At 39.5% G+C, this 12,632-nt stretch overlaps 1 protein-coding gene across 1 annotated transcript in view; it reads right to left on the bottom strand.

The window, feature by feature from the left end:
* Positions 1-839: 839 nt before the first annotated feature.
* Positions 840-12,632, bottom strand: part of LOC122794480 (adenosine deaminase domain-containing protein 2-like) — a 1,461,320-nt gene continuing 1,449,527 nt past the window's right edge. The window contains exon 13 of the mRNA XM_044062915.1: positions 840-1,278. Coding sequence (XP_043918850.1) covers positions 1,174-1,278 — 105 coding nt within the window. The 3' untranslated portion in view covers positions 840-1,173. The remainder of the gene's footprint in view (positions 1,279-12,632) is intronic.

The following is a 12,632-nucleotide window of genomic DNA, read 5'->3' as shown; positions in this document are numbered from 1 at the left end:
AACTGCTGAAAAGAACAGAAACTGTTAAGTTTTAAGACCAGGAAGATATTGGAAACTGAAACTAATTCTCGTAACACGTGTATTTTAGATGCGCTATTTTTATGTAAACAGAAGCAAAAACAAATTACCACAGCAGTTACTGTCCAAGTCTCATCTGCATAAACAGTTCAGCAGGACACAGGTTCCTAGCAATAACAACCTTTTGAACCATTCAGATCTTCCTTCCAAGTGCCAGCAAGCAGACAAAATGCCAGTGCTCAGGTCATTTGAATGATACACTCCTTTACTGAAGGCAGTCAGCAAATGGAGTTTAAAAATACTTGGACTCCCCAGCAAAAAGCCCAAGATGTACAGGGAGGAAAGCAACTACCAGGATTATCTGGAGGCTTATTTTTAAAATTAACTAAAACTTTAGTCAGCATTATATTGCATTTAATGTCATTTGAAAAGATAACCTTTTACCTTTATTAGTGACTCTCTGATCTCAATACTGACCGAAGAAATGAAAGAGAAAGAAAAAAAATACTTTGTAGAGTTTTGGAAGGTGTTGTGGCATAAAAAAAAGACATTCTTGAAATATTAAGACTACCACTTCTACACAGGACTAGATCAGATAGTAAGCAGTAAACTTTTTTTTGCTCTCTACTGTTTTTGTAATAGGTCTTGCACATCTGATGGTGGTACACTTAAACATATAAACACAATATGCATTTTAGGAACTTGAATAAGGACTGCAGTAAACTTCACAATCATTTAAAATTCTGGGCATATTTTCCATGCAACGAATTATGTTCCAATCACTTACTTAAAAAAAAAAAAAAAGAATTATTACAGGCAAGCTTAAAAATAAATACAGTCTGCTTCAGTTCTAACAAGTGTAGCAACTGATAAAGCTACTGCAGAAACATGCTCTGTCCCTACTACTAATCAAAGAAATTGCTGTACAAAAAATATACTACATATAAACAGTATTCTGTATGCTTCTACATCTTTCACAGGAAAAACTAAACTTGGCCACAAACAATATATGTTCCTAGCTTAACATAATGTGATAATACATCAAAACAACAAGAAATGTTCTGCTCTGTATTTCTGGTTTATCTGGACTCAGGCACCTTTCCAGTTTTCTGTTTGACGCAGTGTACAGGAGTGGAAAATTGCTTAACATCAGATTCATTTCCTGAATAAATCAGAAACTACCTTTTCTGGCCATTTACCAAATTCATAGAGGTCATCAATCAGTTTCTTCTTGACATGCTGATACGTTACAGCTCTCTTCTGAAATTACACAACAAAACAAATTGTGATTTAAAAAAGAACATATTTCTTTCAATAAGCTAACTTAGGATACAACCATGCTTTCATTTTAGTGTTCATCATTATTACCCAAGAACTTTGCATGCAACTCTGCAGATGCATACTCAACATATCAGTTGATCTGTGTGTGCATGTGTGGGGTGGGGTAGAGTCCTCAATGGGTAAAATGTTGAAATTCTTCCCCTGCAGTCCCATGTTGGCATTTTTTCAACTCCTGCACTTTGAGGCCTGCATGCATACCTTCACCTTCTGCTGTATGTCAGGATAGTTTGCACTAGACTAGGAGAGCATGCTGAGCCTTTGCACTTGCCATTCTGTTTCCATCTAATGCGTGTGTGTATAATCTGTATGATAAAAAACACAAAATGAGGATATATAAATCTAAACATGCCCAACCTACAAGGAGCCCAAACAGCTGATGATGGATGGAGAGACTGCTGAAGCACACAGTGAAAGCAAAAAGATAGTAAGTATGCATGGCAGGGCTGCCCCGTCACCTTGCATAGTGAGCACATATCCATTAACCTTTGTATAATAAATTCTTCTCAGTGGACAGACTACATGGATGAATCATAAACCAACCTCCCCCCACAAGACAATAACTGAATACGATCCAAACGTTGAAACCACAGAAGACACAAATGAAAGTCAAGATGCTGACCCCTTATGTCATGGTCCAAACAGTACTGCTTGATGAAAGTGTGAAATGACAACCAAGTGGTCATGGTACAAATGTCCACAATGCAAGCATTTTTGAAACTAAAACTGGAAGCAGGTACACTCAGTGGAGTGGCTTTTGACACAATGCTTTTGCAACAGGTAGACAACTTTCTGAAAAGTAAAATTCAATAGAGTTATCAATTAACTTGGAAATAATTTTGATTTAATTAGCAAAAGAGGCAAACGGTTGTTCAGTCCTCTTAAATTCGTATACGAATTTCTTCAGAAACATATTACAGTTGTGTAAGTAATCTTACTGTAACAGTAAATGTCTGAATGATCACTGCTGCTGTAGCATTAGCTATATGGGTTACATCCTGCTAAGGATATAGCAGCCGCTCAGCTCCCAAAGCTTAAGGGCACTATCCACACACTCAAATTGTTAAAAAAAGTAAGAGAGGTTTGGAGGCCAAGCCCTTCAGTGCTTTCATGCCAAGTGATAGACAGAGGCTAGAGCCCTGAAAGACGTCAATAACAGGAAAATAATAAAGGTCATCAACCTGAAAACAAAACATACAAAAATAAGGGAGGGAGCGGCTACTACAGCAATGATCATTTGAACATCTGTTATGTTAAACAGACTATGCTCATCATTTGATCACTGCTACAATACTCAGCTATATGGATAGACTGCCATTGCTTATAATGAGTGGGTGGAAGGATACAGTCCAGGAGCCCCTGGAAAATGGTCCTAGCAAAGCCTGCTCTAGATCTGGAAAAGGAATCTTGCTTGTAGTGCTTTGTAAAAGTATGCACAGAGGACCAAATTGCTGCTTCTTTTTTAAATCATATCCAAGTTTACTTTAAGTCAAGCTATGCATCTCCAGGTCTTCTTTCCAGGGCCTAAAAATTAGGGCAAAAGGATTCTGTATACTCTATGTCCAAAGAAAGCTAATATATTATCTTAACAGAACTAACACTTTCAGAAAAAATTGATCAGTTATTAATTTCTTATGACTATAAAAAAGGACAACCTGTGCTAAAGCAGACCATCTTCAAATTATAGTACCTTTTGCTATACCCACCACAGTAAGGCAATTCCAGGAGGAGTCAAAATTCACTCTACTAGCTTGGCTTCTTCTGTGGCATTTTGAAAAGTTGTGGATTTTAGAAGTAATCTAGAAGCATAAACTTTAACACAAGGGCTTTACAATGAAGAATTCTAAACATTAACTTTTGCAGAGTAATACATTTTTTCCCAAAATATTTCAAAGGCTTTCCCATCCTTGTCAGGATGAAGTGATTAGTATTTACCAGATATTTAGCAGCAGCAGGATTTACCAGAGAAATAACTGTTGGGTCTGATCTGGGGTTAGAAAATATATTTCTCTGAGGTACAGGCCAAGACAGAAGGAATGTGGCTGACCAAGTTCGCAGATGACTGCAAACTGGGCGCCATAATCGACTCTCCAGCCGGCATAAGCATCCTCCAAAAGGGCCTCATAGAAACAGACTACTGGTGCCAGAGCCATGGCCTCAAGCTAAATGCCAAAAAGTGTATAGTCATCCCCTTTGGCAAAAACAAAGTGCCCACAAATTACCACATAGGCGGTAGTCCATTAAGTACGGAAGAAGTAATTAGGGACCGGAGGACCCAAGTTGATAGCAATCTCTCATTTGACAACCACGTGGCCAAAGTGGTTAGAAAAACATTTTATATAGCCCACCTAATCATGAAGAGATTCACATCTAGATTAGGGGAGGTCATCGTGCCTCTTTACTCATCCCTCATCAGGCCCATAATCGAGTACAATGTCCCTTTTTGGATGTAACTTACCAAACACCTGCAGCAACTGGAAAGACCCCAAAAGTACCTCACCAAGAGGATCAAAGGGCTCAAACAGATGCCATATGCTGCCCGGTTAAAGAAACTACAGCTCTACTCAGTGGCATACCGCCTGCTCAGAGGCGACCTGTGCCTGATGTATAAAACCATGTCCAACCCGGAATTAAGGGACATGCTGCACCTCAAAAAATCCAAATCCCATCGAGCTACACGCTCGAGAGACTTGAACCTCAGCACCAAAATAAATAGGACATGCTGGAGGGACAGATTCATAACCCAGAGGCTCCCTTCACTCTGGAATAAAATCCCAGTCCAGGTTAGGCAGAGTCCCTCATTGACTCTCTTCAAGAGGAATCTTGATGAGTGGATGGGAGATCGTAGGTTTACCCCGGGTATCACTTCTGTGTCACTGTTAGATAGAGGCACAGTATACTAACCTCGAAAAAGGGCATAGCAAAATTAATTTAAAATGGGTGGCGAAAGCCAAACATACTCTGGCTAGGCTTATAAATGCCCTAGGGCAGATAGCCTAGTATGAACCTATGAAAACTTATAAGGCTGAGGAACTTTATACTATCTATCTACTTTCATAGGGGCTCTACTTTCATAGGGGCAACAGGTTCGCTGTCAGGCAAGTTACAGGTTGTAATGATAACATCCTCAATACAGGAGGAACTGAAGTAGGCTCAAGGAATTCCAGATGTAATACATCATAATATTTATTTAAAGACAGTGGAAGATCACTATGTTTCTACTAAAACAACTAATTAATTCTAGATATGGTTTCAGAAAAATAAAATCCTTCCAAGGGACCATTGGAATAAACACTCTTCTATTAGTCAGAATCAGAATCCTGAGGAGAGAAACAAGAAGTTGCCCCCTCACAACCATCTTCCTGTTTAATGTCCTTAAAATCTTCAAGAAAGTGAAGGATTTCTATTTCTCTTACTAGCAACTCCAGCACTGGTGGTGTCAAGAGTCTGAACTACCCCCTGAGCCAAGCCCAGTAAATCATTCCTGTCAAAAAAGTAACTGCGATAGATGAAAATAGATGTCTAATTTTTTTGCAGACCTACTTTTGACAGGCAAAACCTCCCTAGGGGCAGGCATCCCAGCATAGCTAAGAAGAGAGGTATTCCCTACGCCTTCCTTTGACACTGCCAAATGAACTCCAACAGCTGCAGAGGACATGTTTAACCCCTGGTCTATTGTGGCTGTAGGGACTACACCAAGTGGGGACAGTGAAAAAGTTAAATTGTCTCAGGAACCCAAAAAGGTCCACAGCAGAGTCATCCATGAGGCAATTTTATAGCCTGAAGGGGCAAATTCTGCTTGGAAATTTTGTTTTCTTTTTTGTGGTTGGAAGGAGGAAGAACTGAGGAACTGGTGGGTTGCGTTCCATAGTGAAGCTGAAAATGATAGCCTGGATCCTGGGGAAGCCCGGCGGCATCAGTTGGTGAAACTGGTAAGTATTAAGGTAATTCTTCCACCAAAAAAAAAAAAAAGTGAAAAGTACTTCAAAAACTTACCCTACCCACCAAAAGCAATTTAACACAAGTTTTAGATAGGGAAACCAAAGTTTCATTTAATTTTAAGGTCACGCTTCATAGTAAAAAGTGACTAAAAGCTATGTAACATTCTATAAAAATATGTTCTCCTGGCTTAAAAATCATATTTTTTAATAGATAAAAGATAATTATCAGTAATAAAGCAAGATGTGCAAGTCACCCATGTCCAGCAATGAAAAAGCATGACTGTTAATTACTGAAAGCTTGCAAGAGGAGTGCTCTTTAGTGGCATTAAACCTCTGAAGTCTTGGGATGCAAACCACTGTTTTTCTTTATCTCTTCTCAAGCTAGAAACAGTTTGGGTGCACGGAAGGCAGCCTTCAGTTTTGGAAGCTGGCCAGTTGTTATATCTGTAGCAGGATATAACCCATATAGCTAAAGCTACTGTAGCAGGGATCAACTGATGAACATCTTGAATTAGCACTGCAATTCAAGGGCATGAAGGGCTTTTTCTACCCTGCCTTTTACCTGAAGAATGGTGACAAACGTACTACTTTAAAGACAATTCTGACACCACTTCTGGGAAGAAACACAGTTACTCTTAAGAAGCATCCAATCCTTCTGAAGACCAGATATGGTTCCTACAAATAAGGGCTAAAGCTCTGACGTTCTGTGAACACAGGAGATGGCTACCAAGAACGTTTTGTAAGAAAATAATTTTATGGCTGAAGAAGCAACTAACTGGAGCCTAAGATGAGGAATGGGCAAACCTTTACTTGCCCTTTTCCTCAATGTAGTGTGATCTCAGACTTGGTATATATAGTTGGGGGGATGTGGGGGGCACAGCCCCCCCACCTTGCTGTAAGGCACCAACAGAGATCTAAAGAAACAGCTTGACTATGTGGTGGATAGACCTGTAGGATGCTGCACTACTGCAATCAGACAGAATTCTCAAAATCTCAGCTCTAGAAATGGACTGGAGGAACCTGAGAACATATTTATTTTTCCTGGGTTGACAGTTGATAATGGCTATAATGGTGATTGCCTCTGTCAATCTACTCTCAAACCTGCACCATCTCTCTGGAAAACAGGGGCAAGTTCATGTTAGCCTGTCTCCTTGAGTACCACAGTAAACAATGACTATTCACATCAGATCAAGGAATTCTCCACACACACACACCCACAAGTCTCACAGCAACAACTGATACCCATAGCGCCAGCTGGTTTATGTGCAGCCCCCTTTACTGGGAGTTTCAAATCCCATGAATTGTGAAGGAGCTGAGGGAAGGTTCTTAATCCCTCAGTGAAGCATTTCACAACAGAATATATGGCATTAAGTGTACTTACTGTAACATAAGAGTAGACCTTTGAGCTACATGCAGTCACTAGAACAGTAACATAACATTATTGGTCTCTTCCTACCTACTTATCTTATTTCTCCTATTCCATGTTTATAAAAACAGTGGCTTCTTACCTTTATGCATGTATATTACATGTAATGGAGGCTTATGCTAGTATCCGCTGACATAGGTATACACATGGCTTACTTTTATTTGTAACATTGGTGTGTGCTCTAACCATTTCTTTTGAGTCTTGACTCCCTGTCAGAGAAGCAAAGATGCAATATACAAATAGCCCTTCTTCAGTATAATCATACAAAATGTAGCTCTGCAAATAAAAAAGAAACATGCTGAAATGTAAACAAAAATATTTGTCCAATCAATGACTGTGGTTAAGGAAAAAATGGGGCAAACACGCAATCATAACAATGCACTGAAATATATAAAGGGATAAACAGACAGTCTTTGGAGGCTGTAAAAGTTAAGTTAAATTGAGTAATATAACCAAGGAACATTAAAAAAAAAAAAAAACATTTTGTAATGGCAGTAACATAAAACGTCTTCAGTTTTTTTTTTTTTGGAGAGTGGTAGTGAAAAAGCAACACACACACACACACACACACTATTATAAAATACATATTTATGTCATAGTAAAATAGGTATCTGAATGTATCAGGTAAAAAAGCAATTTGCATAAAGCAGATTTACTGAAAATGTTTATCCTTTTTGGAATATTACTGAAAATGTTTCTACAAAATATGCACAAAACATCACAACAAAAATTAAGACATACAGAAGAGAGAAAGGACAAGATAATAAGACAATGGGCCAGATTTCAAATGATTTCTGAAATTTGGCAGAGTGCCCAGAGCTCTGTGCAAAATCTGCATTAAGTCTTATGCAAATGTATCCCAGTCTAATGAACAGCAGCTCAGTGCAAATACAACAAATAACCAGCAATATCAACTCACCTACAGTCAGGTATTGCAAAACTGTATTTCAAAGAAAAAAATGTCTGTAAGGTGATATATTTTCATTACCAATGTACATGTGTGAAAGACAGTCAAACCTACTGAAACATGTCAGTAAAATATGGAAAATGCTGACAGATCATAAATGTGCATCAGCAATAGTTGCATGAAGCCAAAAATATCAGCAATATGTTGCAGATATTGTCGCAAAATGCAGATATATTATTTGGGGAATCTGTCATAATCTGCAAAAATTAAATTAAAGAAATGTAGTTATGGTGAAGTGGCATTCATGGCTACATTGCCAATGCTAACTTTAGCTAACAATGAGTGAAGGTAGTGTAGGGAACAAAAGTGATGTACATACATACACCCAAAGAAAACGGGAACAGCTAAAGAGATTTGGGGTGACAGTGTAGAAGAGGGCACATAAGGGATGATTGCAAGGAAGGTCAGAGGGAGAGGAAGAGGGGCATGGGCAAACTTTTTTTGGCTGGAATAGGCCCCATGTTTTCTTTTTTTTTGGAGAACAGAAAGTATGGAAAAAACAAGGAAAGAAGAGGTAGGGAAAAGGGTGTCTACAAACATAACAAGTAGTATAATGTAGGATAGACAAAGGTTGTTAATATACATAAAGGATAGCTGAGGTACAAGACAGCACACATATGGATGTACAGCATGGGTTAAGGAAAGATGAAAAACAGGGTAGAGATGCACATCAGCCATGGTGCACCACAATAATACATTATGTACCAAAGCACAAAGCAGTGCTGAGATGTTAACTGTGTCATAGTCATTCCAAAAGGAGTATGACTGATGGAAGGCATACAACACAGAACACTAAATTGGAATTCTTGTCACTGTAGTACACAATGAACATCAATCATCATCCACTAGGCTGTTGGGAGTGCAGATGTCAGCTAGACAACAGCAAAGCTGAGAAAATCCAGCCAAGGATATGTAGAAGCAGACAACCTGAGGTCAAATAAGAACCTCCAACCCTGAATGCAACAGGCAAACACCAAAGCATAGTGCCAAGCAACAGTACTGCAGCAAAGAATTAATGTGGCTGTGTTATAAACCACCAACTATAAACAACATACGAGAAATAGGATCCTGACATCAAAGAAGGCATTCCATGCAAGAGGCAACACAGCTGGTATTCGGGTATGCATTATAGATATGAGAAATGCCATGATATCACACAAGTTGAACATAGAGAATGCTCATCACACATACTCCCACCAACATGGTGATACAGCCACATTACTAAATATTGTATGAATACAAGAAATTAAGAAATAGAAGCCTATTTATGCATACATACTTATGCAGGAAGCATCGGAAGTACATCATGGGGAATGAATGACACAAGTAAAGCATGAACAAAGGTGGAAACATCACAATGACCACCATGGTGTGCAGGTATACACTGCATGTGTATGATAGCCTATTATGGTGGCAGAATGTGACATAAGCCCAGTACACCCACAAACCAACAATGATACAGTACACAAAGGTGCACAGAAATACATACATATGTCCTGCAGATGTGTAACAAATAGCCAAAGGCTATAAGGGGGGAAGATAATGAACATATATCCACGGCAGTAAGGTAATGCATGCCTGAAAAAAAGGCACATAAAATTGCAAGACATGCAGTCAAGTAAAAATATTGCACAGTAATGTGTCCCCAACACAAGATGATTTCAAATTCCCTGCAAGGTAGGGCCAATGTCTCAGACATATGTGCATCATGCATCTATAATGGCTATCAAGTTTGTAGACAAATGACAAACAACACAGTAATGTGTGAAAAGTAAACAATAATTAGCACAGGTACATAAAAGTAGGTTTGAATATCACAAACTCATATATACTGCCATGCAAACATAAGACACTAGGTGGCACTCTCACAAAAAAACGATAATATTACATGTAAATGTGTATGACTGATCAAAGGACAGTCGTGTGTACACACCTATGACACCTCTTGCTGGAGCAATACTCATTCAGAATATATTACAAGGGATGATCTGTGTGTTGTCGATGTTAGGGGCATGCAAATGTACAGCCATGTAGCCACGTAGGCATATTATAAAGAAGGAAACTGCCCAGGTATGTTAACATATATATGTAACAGGTGGCAAAGGTGTATGCACATTGGAAGGTATAGGCAAAATACACTGGTGTTTTGCCATAACAAGGCCATACGATATTAGTATGATGCCATCATACAATGTAAAAAAAAAAAAAAAAAAAAAAAAAGGTTGAAAATCAGTCCTTGCTATTAATACCATATGGCAAGGAGACAGGCTATGCAGAAGTTAATGCCAAAGGCATAAATGATGACGCTTGAAGAAAACTGTGAAATATAAGGACACAAAGTAGCAAGAAGAAACATTATACACAAGAGAAGAGTACCAATGGGACTTTGTGACACACCAATGTCACAAACATAGCAAGTACACTGAAATGGCATGCATGTCAAAAGGCATACCAAAAACCAATACTGCAACGTGTGTAAAATATGCACCTATATCAAGCATGTGCGTACATTCACAGGAGACTGGAACTACAGCAGTATGTGCATGGAGTATCATAAAACGTAGTAGGTGCAATGTATGACACCTGTACATGTCATCACCTTACTATGCAGTTATATGAGCAGTGTCAACAGGATAAGTGTGTGACACTGGCACAATGCAAACTGCATCAGGCCTAACTGTCATATACAAGGTTAGACTGGTTCAGAAATGATCCCATGGGCCACTGTACACAGATGAGCCAAGCTGCATACAGAGTGCAGGAATACTTTACCTGCATATTACAACATTGATAACACTCCCTAAACAGCAGACCCAGTGGTTAAGGGACTTGGGAACTCAGGTTGACAGTAACCTGAACTTTGATTACCATGTGTCCATGGTAGTGAGAAAATCCTTCTATGTGGCACAACGTACAAGTAAGGGCATGGCATCCAGATCTAAGGAGGTCACAGGCACACTATACTCAGCCCTCATTAGACCAATAATCGAGTACAATGCACCCCAGTATGTACCTGACCAGGCATTTGCAATAGCTGGAGAGGCCACATAGGTTCCTTGCTCAAAGAATACAGGGTGTAAACCATATGCCCTATACAGACTGCCTCAAATCCCTGTATCTATACTCAAGTCTCCTACAGATTACTGAGGTGCAATCTATGCCTAACCTACAAGGTTCTCCGATCCAGCCCTGATGGATCTGTTACACATTCACCAAACACAAAACTAGAATTACCTGAGCTAAGGATCTAAAACTCATCTGTAACAATAAACATGTTGGAGACAAACAGGTATGTGTCTCAGAGGTTACCCCTTCTCTGGAACAGACTCCCCATTCATGTGAAACAAAGCTCTTCCCTAAGACTGCTCAAATGCGATTTGGACCAATGGATGGGAAACTGCAAATTCAACCCTGACTTGTCACCAGTGGGCCTTCTGGAAAGGGATAGTTTGTAGATGCCCTAAGGCACAGACATATACCAAAGCTGTTCCAGCCTGCAGCACTGATAATTGCGAAAATGTGGGGCTTGAACGGCTAGGCTTAAAAAGGCTCTAAGACCATTAGCCTAGTAATCTCCTGTGATCATATATCTGTAACACTGTCCACATAATTGACAGCATATGAAGGTCATGTGAGACAGTGGTAATAATGGCAGTGACATATCTGAATGTGTCATAATGCAGCAAAACTATACAGCTCCATGTGATCTGCACTGTGAAGTGTGCCTCATGAGCTACACATTAAAAGCATGACTGCAGCATATGTGTGCAAAACATGTGCTTAACAATGAAAGATAACCAAGAAGGAACACACCACAGTGGCAGCATTAACATGACTACAATACATAGAGAATACTTACTTTCCAGACAGCCCTCCTTGATGGGGTCGAATGTCTGGAATGACCTCCTTGAAGGAGGTGCTCATGGTGCATGTAATTTCTTGGAAGAACGTCACCATTATGTCCCACATCTGCACCTGAAACACATCAGTAACCACACTGTGGCTCTGGTCTCTCAAGTTTTTGGAATGGCGTGGTGGAGGCTGCTGTCGGTCCTCATCATAATTATCATCAACATCATCATCACTCTGCTGTCCCCCCTGGTCCTAAGAGTCAGGGTCTGCCGGAAGAGGTCAAGCTCGTTGTCATCTTTTACGGTGGATGGGTGGACTGGAATGGGTAACATTATAATAACTTTACATAATTAATTTTATATAAAGGAGCATTAACAGAAAAACATAACAGCAATAAGCATATCAATTTCACAGATTCACAGACTGTTCACATTATTAAACGCGTATTCATATGATGTGTCACTAAGGTAAGCATTAATCCAGCTGTAATATTTTTGTCACACCGTGTAATACATCCAACCCCAACATATTACAGCATTTTCTGTCATATACATCAGATTAATATAGAAAACACATTTGAATGCATCCATGTCAATAAATGCACTTCCTGTATATCTCCTGATATGTGCAAATCACCTTTTCTTCAGATGTCAACCAGAAACTGACATGACTTTTCTCATGGGGAAAATGAATTATTCTGGAGGCACTGTGGCAACATGGCTGAAATTTAGTTGGATGGATGGTCAATACATTCTGGAGAAACCAAGTGTGGAGGGATATTACCCACATGGTGAACACTGTGGTTGGGCACAACCGCTGATGTCATGCTGTTGCACTTGCCTGTGCATTATAATGTTGCCTTGTGTGTGACATTCCAGGTCAGACATGTTCCATGCCAGGTATGTGGCTCTGCTGTTGGTCCTTGGCATGTTGTCAGTATTGCTGCTGTCTGCTGCACAGTGTGGTGTACTACGGTGTTACACATACCTATGACAAATGTGATGCATTTCAGTGTATTGTACACCAGTGCAATTAGGTTCTGTTTGTTATGGTACATTCCTTTCCAATGCACAATCCTTCATTTATTGCC

The sequence above is a fragment of the Protopterus annectens genome, chromosome 1.part0, assembly GCF_019279795.1.
Source record: "Protopterus annectens isolate FY-2018-M chromosome 1.part0, PAN1.0, whole genome shotgun sequence".
Classification (NCBI taxonomy): domain Eukaryota; kingdom Metazoa; phylum Chordata; order Ceratodontiformes; family Protopteridae; genus Protopterus; species Protopterus annectens.
The sequence above is the reverse complement of the archived record's forward strand: the minus strand, read 5'-3'. Positions and strand labels throughout refer to the sequence as shown.